This window comes from Alligator mississippiensis, chromosome 1 (genome assembly GCF_030867095.1).
Source record: "Alligator mississippiensis isolate rAllMis1 chromosome 1, rAllMis1, whole genome shotgun sequence".
NCBI lineage: Eukaryota > Metazoa > Chordata > Crocodylia > Alligatoridae > Alligator > Alligator mississippiensis.
In genome coordinates, this window is record NC_081824.1 from 113,683,946 (window position 1) to 113,704,165 (window position 20,220).

General features: G+C 40.1%; 1 protein-coding gene across 15 annotated transcripts in view; it reads right to left on the minus strand.

The window, feature by feature from the left end:
• The window catches only part of EPB41L2 (erythrocyte membrane protein band 4.1 like 2), a 231,221-nt gene that overhangs the window by 49,879 nt on the left and 161,122 nt on the right, over positions 1-20,220 (minus strand). For all 15 annotated transcript variants that reach the window (XM_019479507.2, XM_006259769.4, XM_014611039.3 and 12 more), the window contains 4 exons: positions 18,955-18,997; positions 6,375-6,450; positions 2,570-2,788; positions 1,320-1,407 (listed from right to left, as the gene is read on the minus strand). In XM_019479507.2, the coding sequence (XP_019335052.1) occupies positions 1,320-1,407; positions 2,570-2,788; positions 6,375-6,450; positions 18,955-18,997 (426 nt within the window). The remainder of the gene's footprint in view (positions 1-1,319; positions 1,408-2,569; positions 2,789-6,374; positions 6,451-18,954; positions 18,998-20,220) is intronic.

Here is a 20,220-nt window from a genome sequence, read left to right on the forward strand (position 1 = left end):
GCACCCCCAAGAAACACTACAGGGTAAAAAAAAATCAAGACAAGAGTGGCATGATGCACTTTAAAAGGTTATAGGAATGATCTTGCAGACACATCTATACACCCTCAGCAAATACAAGTGTACATTACAGATGTGTTTTAGAACTGGGAAAAGGCCACCAATGCTATTAAATAAATATGGCTGCAAGAGGCAACTACTTCCAAAGTGTTCAAAGTTAAATATTTTTAAAATATTTTCTTTTAAGAAAAAAAGTAGCTGTAGATAAACAAAATGTATGCTCTTTTTAAATATTGGATAAAATTAGCCCTTAGTTCATTAAATTAATATTGCTACTGACTTTGAGATCATTATGTCAATTGGATAACATGAATTTGTATATTTTTCAAAGTTTAGGTGGCAACAGAATACAAAGATCAGTTCCAACAGCGCAGACCAGAGATGACTACATCTGTTGTAGACAACATTGTAGACCAGGGATGACTATGGTATACTACAAATGCCATAAGTGGCATGGGCAGCCTGTGTGTGGCACACAGCAGATTGGAGAGGGGGCAGGAGCCACAGTGGCAGACAGGGCAAGGAGTAGAAAACAGAACATATTAGACAAGAAGAATAGGGCAGAGAGCAGAAAACAGAACAGGCTGGGTTGGGAAAGGGGACTGGAATGGCACTGGTGGTACAGGGCTTACTTTGTGGCATACCTGCCAAAAAGGTTGGCCCCCACTTCCCTAAAGTAAAAAAATCTGTACTTAACTCTTACTAGTATTTAAACAGGCAGACACTATAAAGCCATTTAAGACTCAAATTTTCAACTCCAAGCCTCTATCACTGGTATCGAACACTTGACATTTACATTAATTTGTCTGATCTTAAGAATCGGGAACATTTCTTTTTTAACCTGTGATTTTGTGACCACATGCTAAATAATGCCAATATGAAGAAAAATGCTCATGGTCCTCAGACTGGCAAGACATGTAAACTGAATAATTACCATGACTTGCTACACAGCATAGAATAGCAGATGAAGGGCTTAAGTTTCAATATCCTAGATGGCAGGAGCAGCTCCACACTGTCTAGCCATAGGAGCCAAACAGGAGCAGCCCTGCCCTGCCCTGCTATAAGGATCAGGTGCATGGACCCAACAGCAATAGCTGGGGTCTTTGTATCCCTGGGGCACGTACGACTGAACACCCTCCTTCCTCCTGCTTCTCTTCTCAATCTGGTGCTCAGCACACTCCACCCTAGGGCACAAAACCTGTTAGTTACACCTTTGTCTGCTACAGTGATAAGTACATCTTTCAGAAGAGAGAGTTCAATACCTTGGCATGATGTAAATCCACTCCATACATAGAAAGTCTCTTGGCATTTTCTAGGAACTGAGAATCTGCTTGTGCTGGAGTCAAGCCCCTGGAACCAAGAGAAGAAGCCTGAGTTCATTGGCAAAAGTATTAAGGTTTATAGAATTTAATTAGGGTACTTGCATTTAGGGAAACATTTCAATTTGGTGGGTGGGAGGGTCTAAAGGGTGCATTTATCTGGACTGCTCCCTTTGATATCCTTTAAGAATTACCTTCCATTATGCCATTACCTTCCATTTTCCCCCCCAAGTCCAACACAGTAATTTGCTTTTTCTTACAAGTAAACTTTGCCATATGTTATTAGACAGAATATATGTTAATAAGGACAAATGACCCTACTAGAGGCAATGGGAGTTTCATTCCTTATACAGTTCAGAATTTTCTCCTGAATTTAGAATTTCTGATAACATTTTAAATCACTAGAAGGTAACAAGAATATCCTTCTCTACTGTCAGCATATTTATTTAAGGAATTAGACACATTACTACATACTCAGTTAGCAGAGGGCATTTTGGTATTTAGCCCTTAAGACAAAGTAAAATGTACATTAGGTTTTTCCTGAAAGCAAGTATGAATTCATTTTCTCCCCATAATGGGACCTGAATCCCATTTGAATGTAAATCATGAAATGGCTCTTGATAATCAAAGTAAATCATTTAAAAATAAATTGTGAAGGTAGCTAGAGTAGAGAGTCCTGAGCAATTATGGAGTACTTAAGGTAAAACTTCATATTTTGAATACTTTCTTCACTCTATTCAAAACACCTTTAAGCAAATGCCACCAAAATTTGTTAAAAAAACAAGTAAAAAACACGCATCGTGAATTCTAGGTTCACTTGCTACATACATTTAAGAGCCTCTGATTAAGGCCAGATTACTGCTTATTCTATTTTCATTCTCTGAATATAAAATTCTTCAAATCAGAGGAGAAAACCCCTACCATTGGAAATATTTATTACTACTACTCATCTGACTTTTGATGGAAAGCTTTCTAAATGGCTTTAATAAACACAAGAACAATAAGGAGAACTAGAAAGACAACTTCTATGAAAGTGTATGAAAAAAGAACAAACCGGTATATGTCACTGCTATAAGAACCTTTCATTGGTAATAAAACGTCAATGTTTTCATAAAATGTGTATTGTCCAGAGAGAATACAAATGGGACTAAAAGCATGCAAATGTCACTCCCCCCACACTATGTTAGACATACCTATGTGTCTTGTGCAGTTCAACTACTTTGTCCTCCATCTCTTTGGTTTGATTGGGGGCAAACTGAAATTCACTGATGTAATCACTGTTATGCTCCTCTGGATCATAATCACCTAGCTCGGCCTGCAGGGTATATGAACCAAGGAGGGCATGAGTCACAAACGAACATGGCAGTCGGCCAGAAACAATATCCTGACGAAGCTGTAAGCACAAGAAATATCTGCAAGAAAAAGGGGAAAAAATTAGTTACTTACGGCAAATACATGTACAAAGGTAAACCAAAACATATGGTTCCAAAAGCACTGTTTAAAAAAAAATTAAATGTACTAAACACAAATGCGTAGTGATAAACTTCTGTTTTTGATAGTTCTTCTCCTTATAAAACACAGACTTGAATTCAACAGTTTTAAGGTGTTGACATATCTTTCATAAACATTTTGAAAAGGTGACAAAAATTCCACTTCCTACAGGAACTTATCAATAGTGCATTCGTAGCCTGTAAAAACAGCTCACTTACCATCTTTGTCATTTTCATTGTCAGGCTTGCGGGAATCAAATTTCAAACTGTATAAAAAAATTAAATGCTTTCCCTTTAAAACTAAAGTTTCATATTAACAACACAATAATCTATCTAGGTTTATTATCAGTCATTTCTATGCAATCCAGTTAGCTTGTCAAGCTGTGCAACATAACAATACACACCAAATTTACTCAAATTCAAGATAAAGTATTTTCCCCTAATCAGTATGGGGGATGGAGGGGAGAGCCTTGTCTTGGATTTGAGTAGTGGCCCAGGGCAGGAGGCAACTCAGCGCTGGACTCAGTCCTGGCTTGGAGCCAAAGCTGGGCTGAGCTGCTGCCTGCCTTGGGGCTGGAGTAGCTCATTTGGCAGAGAAGGGGGCACAATTGGGGAGAGCATGGGGGCGGTGGGGGGGGGAGGAAAACCATGGGGTATGGGAAGGAACCTACAGCCTTAGCCCCAAGCCCTTGCCTTAGCCCCATGCCTCTGCCTGCCCCCTACCCCTTGCCTCCCTCCCCCTCAAGCTGTCCCCTTCCACCTTACCTTCTGCTCCCACTACAGTACCTCCAGTCCCAGCCCAGCTGGGAGCTGTTGCCACTTCTCCCTGGCTGGACCAGGGTCATATTGCTGATGACTGCCCCAGAGGAGCAGAGTTGCAGCAGAAAGTAATGGAGGGGGACAGTAGGCAGTGTGGGGAGCAGGCATAGCAGGGTGGGGGCCAGAAGTGGGGAGGCAGGATGCAGGGAAGAGTGTACATGTGGGGGTGGGGGGCAGATACAAGTATGGTGGGAGTCAGGCACAGGCATGGAGGAAACAAAGGCAAGGGTCTGATGCCTCCCTGCCCTGCCATTGTTTTCCTTCCAATGGGAGGATGACTTTAAGATTACCACCCCACCAAGTAGATTCTATACATGGAAAGTTATAAAAATATATAATGTTTAATTTATAGAATCTAATTATTGCAGTGGGGGAGGCCATCTTAAATTTGAAACTGTCTTGGATTTGGGTAAATGCGTCAGTAAGACAGTGCACAGACATATATCTTCAAACTGGTCATATCAACATGAGAATTAAATTGATCTTGTTTTGTAACGTCCTGTGTTTTGTAAATCTACATGCCACACATACAAATTAACATGTGATACATAAGCCCCAATTTAAATTTTTCTTTTCTCCACCGTTTTAAGTGTATAATAAAACTCAAATTATAGGGAATATAGAACATTAAGATGTAATTAGTATAAACACTACTTATATTAACTAAGCACATATTCTAAAAAAAACATTTTTTTTAAGTTTCACATTCTGTGTGGGCATAACTTACTTTATATTAACTAAATATGGAAACACAGTGGTCTCAAGCTCTACACGTAGTCATATCGTCAATAATGGACTGTTTATCAAGTTTGATTTGCATATATTTGAAATAAAATTTTAAGTGAACACTTCTCTTATAAGAAGTGAAGCAGTGTAAATAGGGGGTTACATAAGTGAAAACATTTCTAAGTTCTAGGATAGCAACGTGTCCCTTGAAAACTGCAGGCTATCTAGATTCCAGTCTATAAAATGAGGTGTGGGAAAGCACAAAGGATTTATGTTATAATCCAAATTGCTAAGAAGAAGTTAGTATGGTTGTGAGTTATAGCTGCAAAGTTATGGTTATGGCTCCAGACCATTTCGCACACTACTACCAAACCCAGTGACTAGAAGAAGGGTATTATTCTAAGGCTCAGATGTAACAGAGAAAGTCCCAGAAAAAGACTTTCTTCCATGTTAATCCTTGATTCAATGATAAACTCCATGATAAAAATAAAGACATCCAGTGCTAGTTTAGATCTGCTTGTTGTACTATCAGTCAAATCTTTATGAAGAGACAGCTTTTTGAAAAGGTGCCTAAATGTAATAAGTTTTTTATATTTTCTTTAGACTTCCATAAGACCTTTGTTTCAGTGATTCTTGGGATCTGATGAAGTGATTCTGTGGCCTTAGTAAAAATGCAATGGTGTACTCATAGCACAATTTCCATAGGAACTGTTCAGCAAGGCAGAATCCTGTCAAGACAGTCGCTAAATATTGCATAAGCCACAAGAGAGCTGCAGTTTATAGCACTGAACTGAGTGTCATTTTGTTTTGAGATCTTGAAAATGCTGATGACATTCCCTTGGTGGCTGAATTTGATTTGAAGGTCGTGGTCAATGCAGCTGGACAAGTAGCAGCACACATTGGTTCACTTATCATCCAGGCAAAACAAAAATGCAACCATGATAAAAGAGGCAGGTGGAAACTATTAAATACTTAGGAAGTATCATAGGCCATTCTGGGGAATATCTGAGAGTTGTGGATGTTCATGCAGCTGCAGATAACACCATCTTTGGTGTCAGTTGCCTTTTTACAAGCATCACAGCGGAAATTGAACACCTACAGAATCATGGCTGTACTAACTTTGTTACTACAAAGTTCTGCGGAAAGCTGAGGACCAGGGGATTGATGTTTTGGACTCCTGTTACTTGATACTGAGTGGTAGGACAATATGAACAATGAACCCAGTAACTGCCTCCATCAGCAGAACAATGGTATTAAGGTACAGAATGGATGTGACCGTAAAATAACAAAGGATAACAATTCTGGTATAATTCCTTACTTTTTGTATTTGTATTCAACAATACATTTAAAAGGCCCTTGTGTTTGCTTATAAAGAACTTGTAATGAAAACACTTTAGTGACTTTGAGCTCTCCAGAAGACTCATTCCCTATAATCCAACACAATGGTAGCCTCATAATCCACTAGCTCCCAGCTTTCACCTTTCATAGGGTCATTACCTTTTCTGGTATTTTTTTCTCTCCTCCACTATATCCATTTTTACTTCCACTCTCCTCATGCTCCGATTTCTACTTTCTCTCCCTTCTTTTTGGCACCTTTTCAGTTGGCCTCTGTTTCCCATTTGTGAACTCTCCAATAGGCTTTACTCAGATTCATTTAATTTTAGGGCAGGCAGAAGCTCAGAGAAATATCAAGAACCCTCGATCTCTAGTACAGCAGTGCAAAATCACCCAAGAGCCAGCTTGAGACTCAGGCCCAGGATAAGTATCTCTACTACCTCTTAACCCTTGAGACTCTGTTCATATTCTGTATTATTCATAAATATAATTAAGTAAAAGTAAACAAAATAGAACAAAAAACCCCCCTCTGTTTTGAACTTTCAAAATTCAGGATAAAAATTTCTGACTTGAAGAGCAGTAATAAAGACTATAGCAATTTTGAAGTTTTATTTTAAATTGTGCTTACCTGGTAATGTCTTCTGTCAACTGAGAAGGGTCAGGAGGATAAAACTTTACATGAAACGTGAATAGCCAAGGCAAATCTGAAAATGGAAAATGACTGTTCATTCCATGAGAATCTTTTACTGAAAAAGTTAAAACATGCATGTAAGTCATAATGGCCGAAATGCTAGTAACATCAATGAATGCCAAATCAGCAAACTCAAGACATTTTGAAGTTAAATGGTGAGGGGGAGTTAACAGAATGGAAAGGTAGCTGTAAAGTACTTCACTTACTGGAGGGGTGGACACACTTAAACCAAGAAAATATTGTTTCATGAAGACAGAATCAGACATACATTATAGGTTCTCCCACGTTAGGAAATACTTTAACAAAATAGTGGAGCAGGTCACTGTGAATGGAAAATAATTTTATGCTAAGCTTTGAAGACTAGAAAACCTAGTCTTAAGAACGTTCAGATCTATAAGCAGTTATTCTTTCTCTACACTGAGTGACAACTATGTTATTCAATAACTCATTTGTTTTAAGATAAATATTTCCTAGAGGGAACAGCAGATCGATCATGTTGGGCAAAAGAACAACAGCAAAAAAAAAAAACCCCAAACAAAACACACAAAGCAGAAAACCCCAGTATTTTATAGCAGCCTGTATTTAAGAAGAGTTAAAAATGTAACATATCAGACCCTTTGTTAGTTTTCCTTAGATATCCATAGAATTGTATGTTTTGTGTCATACGGCAGCCTTAGGCAACATTATTCTTTAGTGAATATATAGAAATGTCTTAAGAAATAAATTTAAACAGCAAAATAACAGTATGAATGACAGCACTGGGCTTGTCAGTTCCTACACTGAGGGCATGTCTACAGGTGTATTTATGCTGGCTTAAATTTACAATGCAATAAGCAAGAATAGGCTTGTGTCTACATGTGCAGGTGTTGGAGCACATTAACACTATGCGTGGACTAACTTGGGACTAAAGTTAGTCCCAAGTCAGTCCACACACACAGTGCTACTGTGCTTTAAGGTGTCTACATACGCATTAATGCACAGTAACTAAATCGGGCACAAAATTTAATACCTACATGATGCAGGTATCAAATTTATACTCAAGTCAGTGTAAATTGCTATATTTACTGCATAGTATGGGTTTGCACATGTAGAAGCCCACCGCTACTGCGCAGTGATTTTGGTTACTGTGCAGCAAATGTGCACGTGTAGACATGTCCTGAAGACACTACAGAAGATCCTTCTTTGCAAGGGCAAAAAGCAGAAGTTGTTCCACCACTTTGAGAGTAAATTTGGAGAGTTGTTTTACTGCATAACTTCAGAATAGAATTAATTGCTTTGATCACATATACTTTAATTCAACTACTTTTGCTCAGATCTATAGATGAACAATTCAACTATTCAGAGTTGCATGCTATACACGGTACCTCTTTTTTAAAGAAATAATAGAAGTAGCAAGCAGATATAAAATGTAATTGCTACTTATTTGCATACCATCTGCAACTCCCTCCCTGAAAACAAGTCATTTAAAACCAGATTGCATGTTTTAAGCAAGGAAACTGATTTTTTTTTTCATTCTATCCTTTAAAAACAAGATCTGTGTCTTATTTGCAGGTTTGGTATGTGACTAAATGCAGCATGTCTGATTATGTTGTTCTGAGTGTTACTATTTAGTTCATAGGGTTTTGTGGATAAAGGGTTTAAAATGTAGCCAGTACATCAATGTTGCCTATTCTTAAAAAAATGAAAATGTCAAATGGTTCAGATACTGTTGAACAATGTGGGAATGAGGAGAAAATCTCACACTTAAATTCACCATCACTCACATGAAGTAAAATCCAAGAAAAAGCTGACAGTTCATCTTTTACTATACTTTAAAACAAAAGTATTTGAACTCTTTTTATTTATATCATGTCACCTGTAAAGCAATAAATATGAAATTGTAAAAGAAATTGAAAAAAATTATAAGCCGTGTTCTCTAGCATGGTTTAAGAAAGATTTCTGTTCTTCATTTTTAAAATAAAAAAAAAATCTAGACTTATTTTTATTTGCCAAAGCATGGATTATTGAAAAACAATGTTTGATATACAAGACAATAGGGTGGGGAAGCAGCCAGAGCTTATCTTCTCAGACCTCTCTGATTTGCACACCTTGTGGCACCCTTCAAAAGATCTTGCATCCCCCAAATGGTTCAGATACTGTTGAACAATGTGGGAATGAGGATAAAAATCTCATTGATTTGTAGCACCAGTTGAGAATCATTGATCTAGCATATGAATAGCAGTGGATTTGGCAAGATATGCCATACCACTTGCACTACTCCAAGGCAAGAATCAAGTACAGATAAAGAAAGAATGAATACCTAATGGCCATTAATGGATCAAATGAAAATATAATATGACCACCATTTAATACATCACTACTAAATGAAAGCTATAAGCAACTGAAGTAGGTTGATCAATTCTCCCCCTGAAAATTAGCATCACTTTAGTGAAAACAGCTAATGTTTAATTATATTCTAAAGGAAAAGTCAAATCTGCATGAACTTATATAAACAGTGAATCTGAAAATTTTGCTTCAGTTATGGAGAAATGCACACAAGCTTGCAGCTCAAATATCTCAGCCTTCTATGAGAAAACAATGATGAGTATAGCCTTATAAATGGTACTGCATGAAAAATGCCCAAGTGAAGAAAATCAAGTTTCTACTGAAACACATAAAAAGGCAAGTATAAATACAAATACATCATAAACAAAAGAAGTGAAAGACCACAAAGGGAAGAGTCATCGTAATGAAAGCAAAAGATACCTGTTGAGCTAATTAGTATTTCCATTTTTGGCATATAAAGGATCTATAATTAGTTATTAGCAAGCAGATTTAACTACCAAAAGAAATGAAACAGCAGTTCCCCACTGTTGTACTTCTGAGTGAGGGTTTGAAGTGGTGATTTCGGAGATTCTTTGGTTGACAATTGCTTGCAAATGCAGGGGACTAGAATCAAAGGCCCAGGAGGTCCTTTCCAGTCCCATGTTCCTAAAGGAAGAGGATTTTTCACAATGATTTTTGATATGGTCTCCCAGAACTTGGCTGGGATGGTTCAGTCAGGGATGATCCTACCTTGAGCAGGAGGCTGAGCTAGATGACCTCATGAAACCCTTTCCAGCCCTATTTTTCTGTGATCCTAATGTGCATCTATTAGGTTTTATTTCTCTGTAAGGCTCAGCACTACAACAGTGCGCTGGTTACTTTTAAATCCCGCTTACATGAAAAATGGCTAATATCTGGTTAATCTGCAAGGACAGACAAAGAAAAACTGATCAATACTGTTTCAGAAAACCGTGCTCGACTAGTTCTTTTATGCAGGTTTATTTAAAAAGATTTCTACACGGTTTTCTGAAATTATGCTTACTTACACCTGCAGTAATCCAGACCCTGGTGAGTTGATGCCTGATCTAGCTGTTTCATGTTGTCAAACAACACACACACAGAATATATTCTGTCTTATATAGTATATATTATATGTTAGGGACAGTCCTTAGAAAGCTCTTAGAAACCAGAAGGCCTCGATTTCATTTCTGTTTAACAGAAACCTATCTTCTGTGTCATGGTAGACTGCAAAAATTCTCAGGGAGTACAAGTCTCTGGAATATTAGGAAATTCCCAACACATATATTTATTACACATGTTAATTACCACAATTTATTAAGATTCTACGCCATAACTAGAATTCAATAAGTGTGTTTAAAATTACAGATTAACAACTTTGCATCACACAGTCTTCTTGCCAGCTTATATTTTACTTAGTATCTAGAATCTGCCTACTACTGTTCCGAACACAAACCAGTGAACGTATTAAAAGTGTTTGTTTATGGTCTGTAACTTTACTTCTAAATTTCTGTAGCTCGTGCATATAGCAAGGTAACAAAAATTACATATAGTCAAGTTTTTTTGTAGTTAACAGTGTATACTTTGACACTGACATTATAAACTGCTGGTCAAGGTAAAAAAATATTCTGATCTTTAAAATATTTAGCATTTTGTCCCTCCTAGGGCTCTCTGTTTTTGATTCTTAATAACATGGGCTATAGAAATGTCAAGAATTTGTCTAGCCAACTTGCTACCTCAAAAATGCTTCAGAAGCAACATTAGACACATTCTTAGAGGAAAAGAATGCATCAACCAACAGTGCACAATTAACATGATTCATCCCATCCACACTGGGTAATAATCAGTGTTTTGTCTCAATAAGGGCATTTTTGTATCTTCTACCATTGACATATACGCTGTTTCCATAGCTAGCAGTTTTGGGCAGTGTGAGACATTAATGAACAAAACTAATGGCACAGAAGCAGTTGCAAAAAAGGAAACTGCTTTACAATAGCCTCCCCCCAACAGTCATCTAAGGACTGGGAAGAACTATTTCAGTCCTTGTTTTTAAAAACCTACATACACCCAGTCCAACCAGCCTACCACCACATGAACCGTTTCCCATCCCTCTTCTCATTCATTTCACCACATTTGGTACAAGCACTATATCTCTACCAATATCCACCACTTTCAAGCCTCTTGTCACTCTACTGGAACTCATTTTATACTAATCTTACCATGCCAACACACAACATGCACTTTAAAATCTTATTTTCCCACTCTGAACAGTGCATTTCAATTCTATTTCCTATTACACTAAGGCTAGGTACAGACATTCAAAAAGGTCAAAGCAATGTAAGTTACACAGTTGTCGGTAGTTTAGAATGGTAGTGAACAAAATGCATATTTGCTCTTTGGTGGGGAAGGGGGGCGCAAATCTTAGATCAGGTTCCGCCATTTTAAAAACCGTCCGTGTGTGCTGAACTTCTGTTCTAATATGGGTGTAGACCGGTTTCTGATCACTTATACCGATAAAAGTATTGTGTCTGTAATTTGCCGATAAAGTTATATAAGACTGCCTTGTGTATCTCTTGATGCATGGGACCTTTATAGCCATTCTTACTAGCACTGAATCAAAATCAAGAGAACTAAAACCCAGAGTTTAAAATCTTAAACCTGCAACTCGTACAGCATAAAGTCAAAGTATTACCTTTCCACATCTGCTGTTATTTTTGTACCATAAGGATATTAACCAATTTTCATTATGAGTACTGTTTATTGTTACACTAAAATATGACTATCCCATTCCAGGAGGTGCTCCAGGTCAACCTGGTTATGGCATGCTAATTTTTATAGTCAATGGCATACAAGGGAAACGCATACCTAGCATCACATTTAGCTCCCTCTTACTTTCCCAGACTGAAGCACAAGATTTCAGCTTCCAGCTCAGCCACCTGAAGGGGGCCCTGGTAGGAATCTGGACCATGATTTGAACCTACACTTCTAGATTCATAGTTTTAACTCTTGGCACCTTATCCCCTGGCCTCATTATACCCCAAATGGACTTTTTTTCCATATTTGAACTCAGCAATGAATACATACATTTATTTTCAGTTATCTTCAGCCATTTCTATACCAGGTTCTCTTTCTTACCATAAAATAAATGCCTCCATAACCTTAATCCATTTCCTGATTTTAACATGAACCTCTTCAGTGGGGACTCTACACAGGCTTACTCAGATTTGCACAGCTACTTGCTGAACTCCTGTCTCTGACTGGCCAACAGGACTTTGGGGCAGCATTATTCCACGGTTTTGTGAGTTTTCACCATGCAAGTCAATAATGTACGAAGAACAAAGAGTACCTATACATGTACCAGATGTCTGCTCTAACGTGCTAATTAGCACACATCAGAGCAGACTCGATTAATCAAGTCTGTTGGAGCATGTTAATTAACATGCTCCAGCAGCCTCCACATCACATCTATTCAGCATCCCTGCACTTCAAAATGGCAGTGGGACACTTGAACTGAAGCTTGTTGAATAAGCTTCAGTTCAAACGTCCCCACCATCATTTTGAAGTGAGGGGCACTGAATACACAAGATGCTGTGGGCGCTTTAATCAAAGCAGCTTTCAGAGGTGCTCTGATTAAAGCACCCATCCCTTTCACCCTGGAGCACGTGTATATGTATTGTACTGTATGTACAAATGTACTAACCCTCTACAATTCACATCAGCAGGTATTTTGTACATCTACACACCCTACACTTGAGAACCAAAGTGCCCAATTCCATTCTATCCCAGGTTAATTTAAAAAGTGGATGATATTCAAATGTTTTTTTCAGTCAAAGTAAATTCTCACATGACAGCTGATTTTTTAAATGAAGCTGAACTATAATGCAGTCATGATACCATGATAGAGAAAGAAAGTCAGCGCTTCAGTGAGTACAAAGGAAATGACTCCCTTTACTTCAAGTATCTGGAAACCACCTTCATTACAGGCATACAGAAGAAACAAATTCAAATTACAAACAATAAGAAGAGATTAATTCATCATATTCCTTCAATATGGCCTGCATCTCAGAGAGAGAGAAGCTATTGAATGTACCTCAGAGGTTGCATTTCTTCTGAATGCATCTTTTAGTGTTTATTTTTTCCTCAAATTAAGTGTCAGAAAATTTAGATGCCTCTTAAATTCATGACAGTATTGGAAGGAATACTGTTCCTTATTTGAAAGGATAATATTTTTTGAGATAAGAAGTTACAGCTGATAGTATTCAAATCTCAACCCAGGACAACTGGCTGACTTCCCTGACATCATGGGCCTGCTTTGTCCTGGAGCAAAGATGATCCAAGGAACTGATCTATTCATTTGGTCTCAGATCTACTTATTCTACAGAAAAAAAAAACCTGCTAGGGATAAAGAAGACTCTTTTCTTCTTTTATAAAGCCTCTATCATTGATATGACAATCCTAGACAGAGAGCCAGACAAGGTACATGCATAATCATAAATCAAAGATGATAAAAAAAGGCTGAAATGTATCTGAAGAACATAAGGTATGTCTGAGGAGGATAAGCAGTAATACTCTGAAAACAGCTTCTTTTAAGAATTTCTATATATGTTTCAGGCAGGCCCTTACTTGTGCTCAATTCTCCAAGGTCAGGATAGGAAATGGGTTGTTTTACACCAATCTGAAACATGGATGATTTAATTTATGTCATAGTCTTTCAGAGATCTCTGAGAATAGAAATGGGACAAAGCTCTTCCTGAAATTCTTGCAAAGCTACACAAGGTACAAAGGTAATGTCTACTGACCTTATTTGATCAAAGTAACCTGTTTAATTTCAAAAGGAGAGTACCTGGTACCAATTATGGGTCTAACTCCAGGCAGATCTGGATGACAGTCATGAAGATAGCTCTTCAACAAGAGGGTAAACCAGAAACCCTGCACTGATTCTAATTATCAGCTCAGTATTATTTTCTTGTTACATTTCAAGGACTCTTGATTTTGTCATATTGCCTATATTACTTGACTTTTGCCAGGTGTAAGTTGATATTTGTTATGACTTTGAGTAGTCTTAGGTTCAGGGTTGCAAATTCAAAATATTATTTTTGCAGACAATGTGCACATTTTTACAGACAGATTATTTATTTATGTATTACTGACATGCATTTGTACTTTTTTTTTTTTTAATCTTAGTTTGACAGCCCTGTGCTACTGCAGCATTGGTTTTACACCCTGCCTGCCCCCACCATAGGGTCTCCTACTCACCCCATACCCTGATCCCCTCCTAATTGTACCCAGCACCATGCTGTGTCCCATCCCTCCCCCACAACTCTCCAGCCTGATTCGTACCATTCCCCTGTTCTAGCACAGACCCTCACCCACTGCCTCCCCCTCTCAGCCCACTGTTCCATCCTCGCTGCACAGCACCCTTCCCTGTACCTTTGATGGGAGCTGCCCAAAAAAACCTCCCAAAAAACCAAAAACCCGCCAAATGCCAAAACACCTAAGAGACTCCCACAGCATGAAAAGTTAAAAAAAGCTGATAAATGCAAATGAGAAGGAAGGAAGCAACACAGTTTCCATTTTAGATACACAAGGTACCTGAAAGAGGCACTGAATTTAAAGAGTTACATAAAATGCCTCCTAGCCTTTTAACACAGCAACTAATATTTAACAGATGTGGAGCATTTGAGATGTTCTTTAGCTCACTGACCTCATCAGCATTTTAAGAGGTATCATGTACAATAATTATAGAGTACTTTTGTACTTTTGAAAGCATGTTCTATCAGCAGATTGAACAATGAACTGGAAAGAAACCTATAACATACACAGCATTACAAATCTTTGTTTTTGATCCTGAAACAATGTAAAGGTTTTGAATAACTGAAATTAATTAATTAATTAATTATATCTATATATAGCATGTGGAGTGACTTGCTATGTAGCCCCTTGGCTTTCCTCACCAGGAACCTTGCAACCTGGTCCTTATTTTTGGTATGTATGTATGTATGTATCCATCTCCCATAAATTGAACATCAGGGGCCCTAATGTCTTTTCTTTTGATTGTTTGAAGTAACTAAGTGAATTCATTCAGATTTCTCTGCTCTGCTATGACTGATCCTCTGATGCATCTAGGATGCCTAAAACCAAAATAGAAATATGTCCCCCCTGCTTGCCTTTACATGAGATTTAGAAATAAAGGTCTAAATGATCTCCTGTGTGTACTAAAAGAGACCTTTCAAAATCATATTTAGCTTCTCTTTCAATTTCATCTCTCTGCTAGCAGTCACACAATCTTGTGCAATGTTAAATAAATTAAAACTATCTTCTTTTTAGTGTTGACAAATATTTTAAGCATGTTAAATATTGTGCTTCCCTCTCTCATCTTACGGCATCTTTAGATGTTCTCGGGGGGGGGGGGGGGGGTTCTTAATTAGAGCAGCTCATGGGAGTTGCCCTAATTAAGGTGCCTGCAATGTCTCATGTATTCAGTGTCCCACCCTTCAAAATGGCAGTGGGGGCACTTTAACCAAAGCTTGTTTGATGAGTTTTAGTTAAAGTGCCCCTGTTGCCATTTTGAAGCATGGGGATGCTGAATACACAAGATGCTGAGGCTGCTGGAGCATGCTAATTACATCGAATCTGCTCTGACACGTGCTTATTAGCAGGCATCTGAGAAGGCGTCAGGCACATGTGTAGGTTACCTTAGAGTCCTGTTTCAGGTTAATAGTTCTCTTAGCTTTCTTAGGGTCACCTGATCCTGATCACAAACAAAACTTTTCAAGAACACGGGTCTTTCAACCTGACTATTCAGCCTAGTAAGGTGTGTAAATTAGAGCAGTAGTTTTAAACCCCAGGCATGCCTCCTTAGACTCCTGGCACCCCTCCGAAAATGACATCTCTTAGCTTTCACTCATTGACAATAAAAAATAATAAAGCAATTCCTCTGTTACAACAAACTCAGAAAGCGCACAACAGGTCAGAATGTTTTTGACACTATGGATTTCCATTTGAAAATCTCTGGGTTTAACCTGTCAATCATGTATACAAACCTAACAGTGCTAATATTGCATGGCACTCTGCAACAGCCTTAAAATCTTAAAATGATTGTGCAACACCTTGGTTATAAAAAGTCACTGGATTACAGTCTGGGAGCCACTTTGACTCAGGTTGCTAACTAAACCACTTCACAGCTAACAAACTCAGTAACACAAATCTGATTAAATCCAAAACTACCTAAAACAGGGGTAAGGCAATGTTTTTGGCTGGAATGCCAAAAAAACCCGCAATGTCTACTTTGTAAGGTGCAAGAGTTCTGGCATGCCAGAAAAACAAAACCAGTGGGGGGGGGGAAACGGGACATGGTAGGATGCACTGCATATTAATGTAGTTAATAATCATAAATGTTGGGAGGGGGGTTGTTTTACTTTTTTTTTTTTTTTTAAACAGTAAATACTAGGTTTTCTAAAACTTCTACCTGGGTGATAATAAATAAAACTTCATATACTGCCTTTGTTGTGAATTTTTTTTTTTGGTAAGCATGTTGTGATGAGAGAGGATAGGGGAGGGAAGGGGGGGGAAGAAGGAGGAAAAGAGGGGAGGGAGGGAAGAAAAAGAGGGGAGGGAAAGAGAAAAAAAGAGGGGGAAAGAGAGAGGGGGCAGGGAAACAAAGATGATGGGAAAAAAAGGAAAAGAGAAAGATGGGGGAAGGGAAAGAGGAAGAAGAAACTACGACAAGGGGCCTCCAGAGCCCGGCCACTCCCCGCCCCCTCAGCAATGCAGGTGCATGGGCAGTGGGGCCATGAGGCAGCAGTGGCTGCTGCTGGTGTCCCTTCCCCTCCTCCCCAACAATGCAGGCAGGTGGATGGGGACAGAGGCGGCACCGGGGTAGGTATGGGTTCAGGCCGCTTGTCGTGGCCCAAGCTCCAGACCTGGCCAGCAGCACAATGCAAGCTGCTTGGACTCCTGCCAGCAGCCTTGGCAAAAAGCTGGGGGGGGGGGGGATGTGCCCCTCTCCCCCCATGTCCCCCATGAGTAGCCCATGATTAGGGACAGGGGTGACAACAGCCTCTTCCTGGTGGGGCTGCGCTGCAGGTGGGAGCCAGGCAGGCTCAACTATGTGGGGCAAGCGCCAGCAACCCAGGTGGCAAGAAGTAGCACTTGGAGGGGTGGCTACAGGGGACTAAAGCAAATTTTGGGGTGGCTATAGCCCCCCAACACCCTCCCCTTCATGTTGCCCCTGATTAAGTACCTACCAAATTAATGGAAGGAGTGGGCTGTGCAGAGGCTCCTTTAATCTTTGCAGGTGTCCCTGTGCAACCTCCCACCATTGATTGGTGGAGAAGCCCCACTGCTTGCCACTTGCTCCTAATCTGCGGGGAGGCATAACCCACAGTTTTAAATATGGCGCTGTTTTTGCCATTCGCTGCTAATTGGCCGAGGGGCCCAGGCAGCCCTGCTGTCTGTTGCTGTCCAGCTGGGAGGCAAAAAGCGCACCATATTGAAAAGCACAGTTTTGGCCTTCCCGCTGATTAGGGGAACGGCAAGTGGTAGAGAGGGGACGCAGGGGAACCTGCAAAATCAGTGGGAGTGAAGTGCATGGTGGCTCCTTTGATTTTGCAGGTTCTCCCACGTACCATCACAGAAATGGGTCCCTGCCTACATCCTGGCCTGTGTTCTCCTGCCCCTGCCCCCGGTGCCTGCTGCTGTGGCGCTGGGAGCTGTCACTACCCCAGAGAAGCAACTTAAAAAAAAAAAAATTAAACACTTTCCTTGGCACACCTCCTGGCATACCAAGGAAAATGTCTCTGGGTGCCACTAATTAGCACATGTGCCAAGGGTCACCTATCCCTGACCTAGAAGGCAAGAAATTTAACTATGTGTGGCGGCGAAGCGCCCCCACAGGCGAGCAAGGGGGAGCAAAGGGGACCCACAGACCCCAGACCCCGAGAGCAAGACCCCAGAAGGGCATACGCACCGTCAGAGGGGCAGCGGGAGGAAGAGCCGCATCCGCGGCCGCAGCCGCGCGAGCCGCCAATATGCCGGCTCTGGCAACAGCTGTTCCCCGCGCGGCGAACAGCTGAGCCAATCCCAGCGGCCGGAGCGGCCGCGGCGGGAGGATTTAAGAACGCCGGCAGAACAGGGAAGGCGCGGGAGCCAGGGAGAGAGAGTATGGGTGTGCTGCCCGTGCCGCAGGCTCTCGCACGGGACAGCGAGGACCCCGCCTGTGGGTCTCAAACAGGCAGTGTAGGCAGGAGCGGGAAGCCTGCTGCCGGCAGCCAAGCGAGAGGCAGCCAGAGAGTGCACGCCGAGGCACTCTCTCGGCGTCCTGAAGCAGCAAACGCACAGGAGGCAGGGGAGCGCCCTGCGGACGGGAGGAGAGGGGAGACAGCGGAGGCCCCGGGAGGGGGCTGGCACCAGGGGAAGCACCCACCAGCTCCCCCTGGGTCGGAGGAGTACTATCTTTAAGGAAGGAGGAAGGAGAAACCCCTCTCAGCAGGAGGGAGGACGACCGGAACCGGTCAGGGGCCATCATACTGGGCCTGGCAACATCTGGACAACATCGCCCAGCGGTTGGCGTGTGGACGGGGTGTAGGGGAGGCGGAGCCCCGTGGATCACCGCGTCCAGTAACCGTGAGTAACACCGTCTATCGGGAGGTCCCACCCAGGATAAAGATCTCCACTGGAGACCCCTCTGAACATAATCGAGTACATCCAAGTCGTGGCAGGAGAGTTGAGGGGAGGGGCCACACCCTGATAGGCCAGGCGGAGCGAGGCGCAGGCTCCACACTATGCTAGTGCAGTTCTCCACCACTGGGTTTACACGTTAAAAAAAAAAAAGAGACACTGGCATCGACTGTATCAATGCTGTAAATGATAGGCTATAATAAACAGTGTTTTAATGCACGGGAAGTATACCCAATTCTTCCTGTCCATTACAAATATCAAAAATGTATTGCACCATCTGGGCATTAATATTGTAAAGTCATGCATTATTTTATTTTCTTAAATGTGTGTAGAGGATTGTCTATATGTTAAGTGGGCTTCAAAGAAATCTTGTTTTAAACAATCTTTAACATGACAAGTTACCAACAATATTCAAGTTTTTCAATTTAAAAAGATTCAAGGTGACTTTAGCAAAACATAGTTCTGTAATTAGAACACTGAGTTTAAATATTTAACATCCAACTACAAAAGTACTTACTTCGAATTTGCCTCTTGATTTCCTTTGATGAGTCTAACCAGTTCTAAAAAATAAAAACAAAACCAAAAACAAATACAAAAAAGAACATCAACATATAAAGAAATAATTCAAACCAAAAAGTAATACTGTTTCATATATTCCAAATAAAGACCAGGCAGTACATCTCTGTTGATCTACTTAAGGTGTACTGTATCTTAATTTAAGATTTTCCAGAAAGAATTGAACATTAATTCTCCTTCAATTACCATTATATCCATACAAATTATTATACAACACTTTGAATTCATTCTCTTAGACTGACAAGGTTCCTTGGGTGAATTTGATATCTTTTATTAGACCAACCCAAATAGCTGGAGAATAGTTATTAAGCAAGCTTTCGGGTTCAAAAACGCTTCGTCAGGCTAAGGAAGTTTCAGCAGTTGGTGTGTGCTCTTCCTGGATGGAATGAAAAGTGTTGGATTGGGCCTTGGACTTCTGTAAATCAGATGATGGTATACTATCCTCTACTGAAGGTTTTCAAGCAAATTACACTTGACAAAACCACCAAGTAAATTCCTTTATTCTACCTTTCGATAGAAAGGTGATCACCATGTCAGGGAGATATAATCTCTATATAGAATGCAAAACCAGTTTAAAGTGAGGATACAAGACACACTTCTCTTCCATTCTCCATAATGTTTTTCTCCCTTCTCTATTTCAAAATTCACACACACTTCCTGGCAACATCAGGAAAGGGTTTGGAAAAGGCTAGTAACAGAGTTTACTTTCTCCCATATTTCTTAAAAGATATGACCAGAAAGTTTAAGAGACTAGTAAAGTGTTTCTCAACCTTTTGAGACTCAAGATACCCCTCAGAAAATGTCAGCCCTTCATTTTCGTTTGATTTTTGACTACAGAAAAATAATGGAATTCTTCTTCTATTGCAAAGAATTCAGAAAGACAACAGGCAAGAATTATTTTATCACTGTGGATTCCCTACTTGCTATCTCTGGGTTATTCTTGTGAATCATTTTGCATACCTAATAGTGTTAATATTGTGTGACACCCTGTAGCACCCCTGAAAGGATCTCAAGGCACTCCAAGATGCCCCAGAACCCTGGCTGAGAATCACAGGGGGCCTTTCAACTTTTGTTTATTGATACAAATTAAACCAAGTTTACTTGAAATAAACATTTCAACAAACTTGGTTTAATTTGTATCAATTGGTATTTAAATACCACAGTAATTAATGTTATATACACATGTATTTTTAAGTTATACACACAC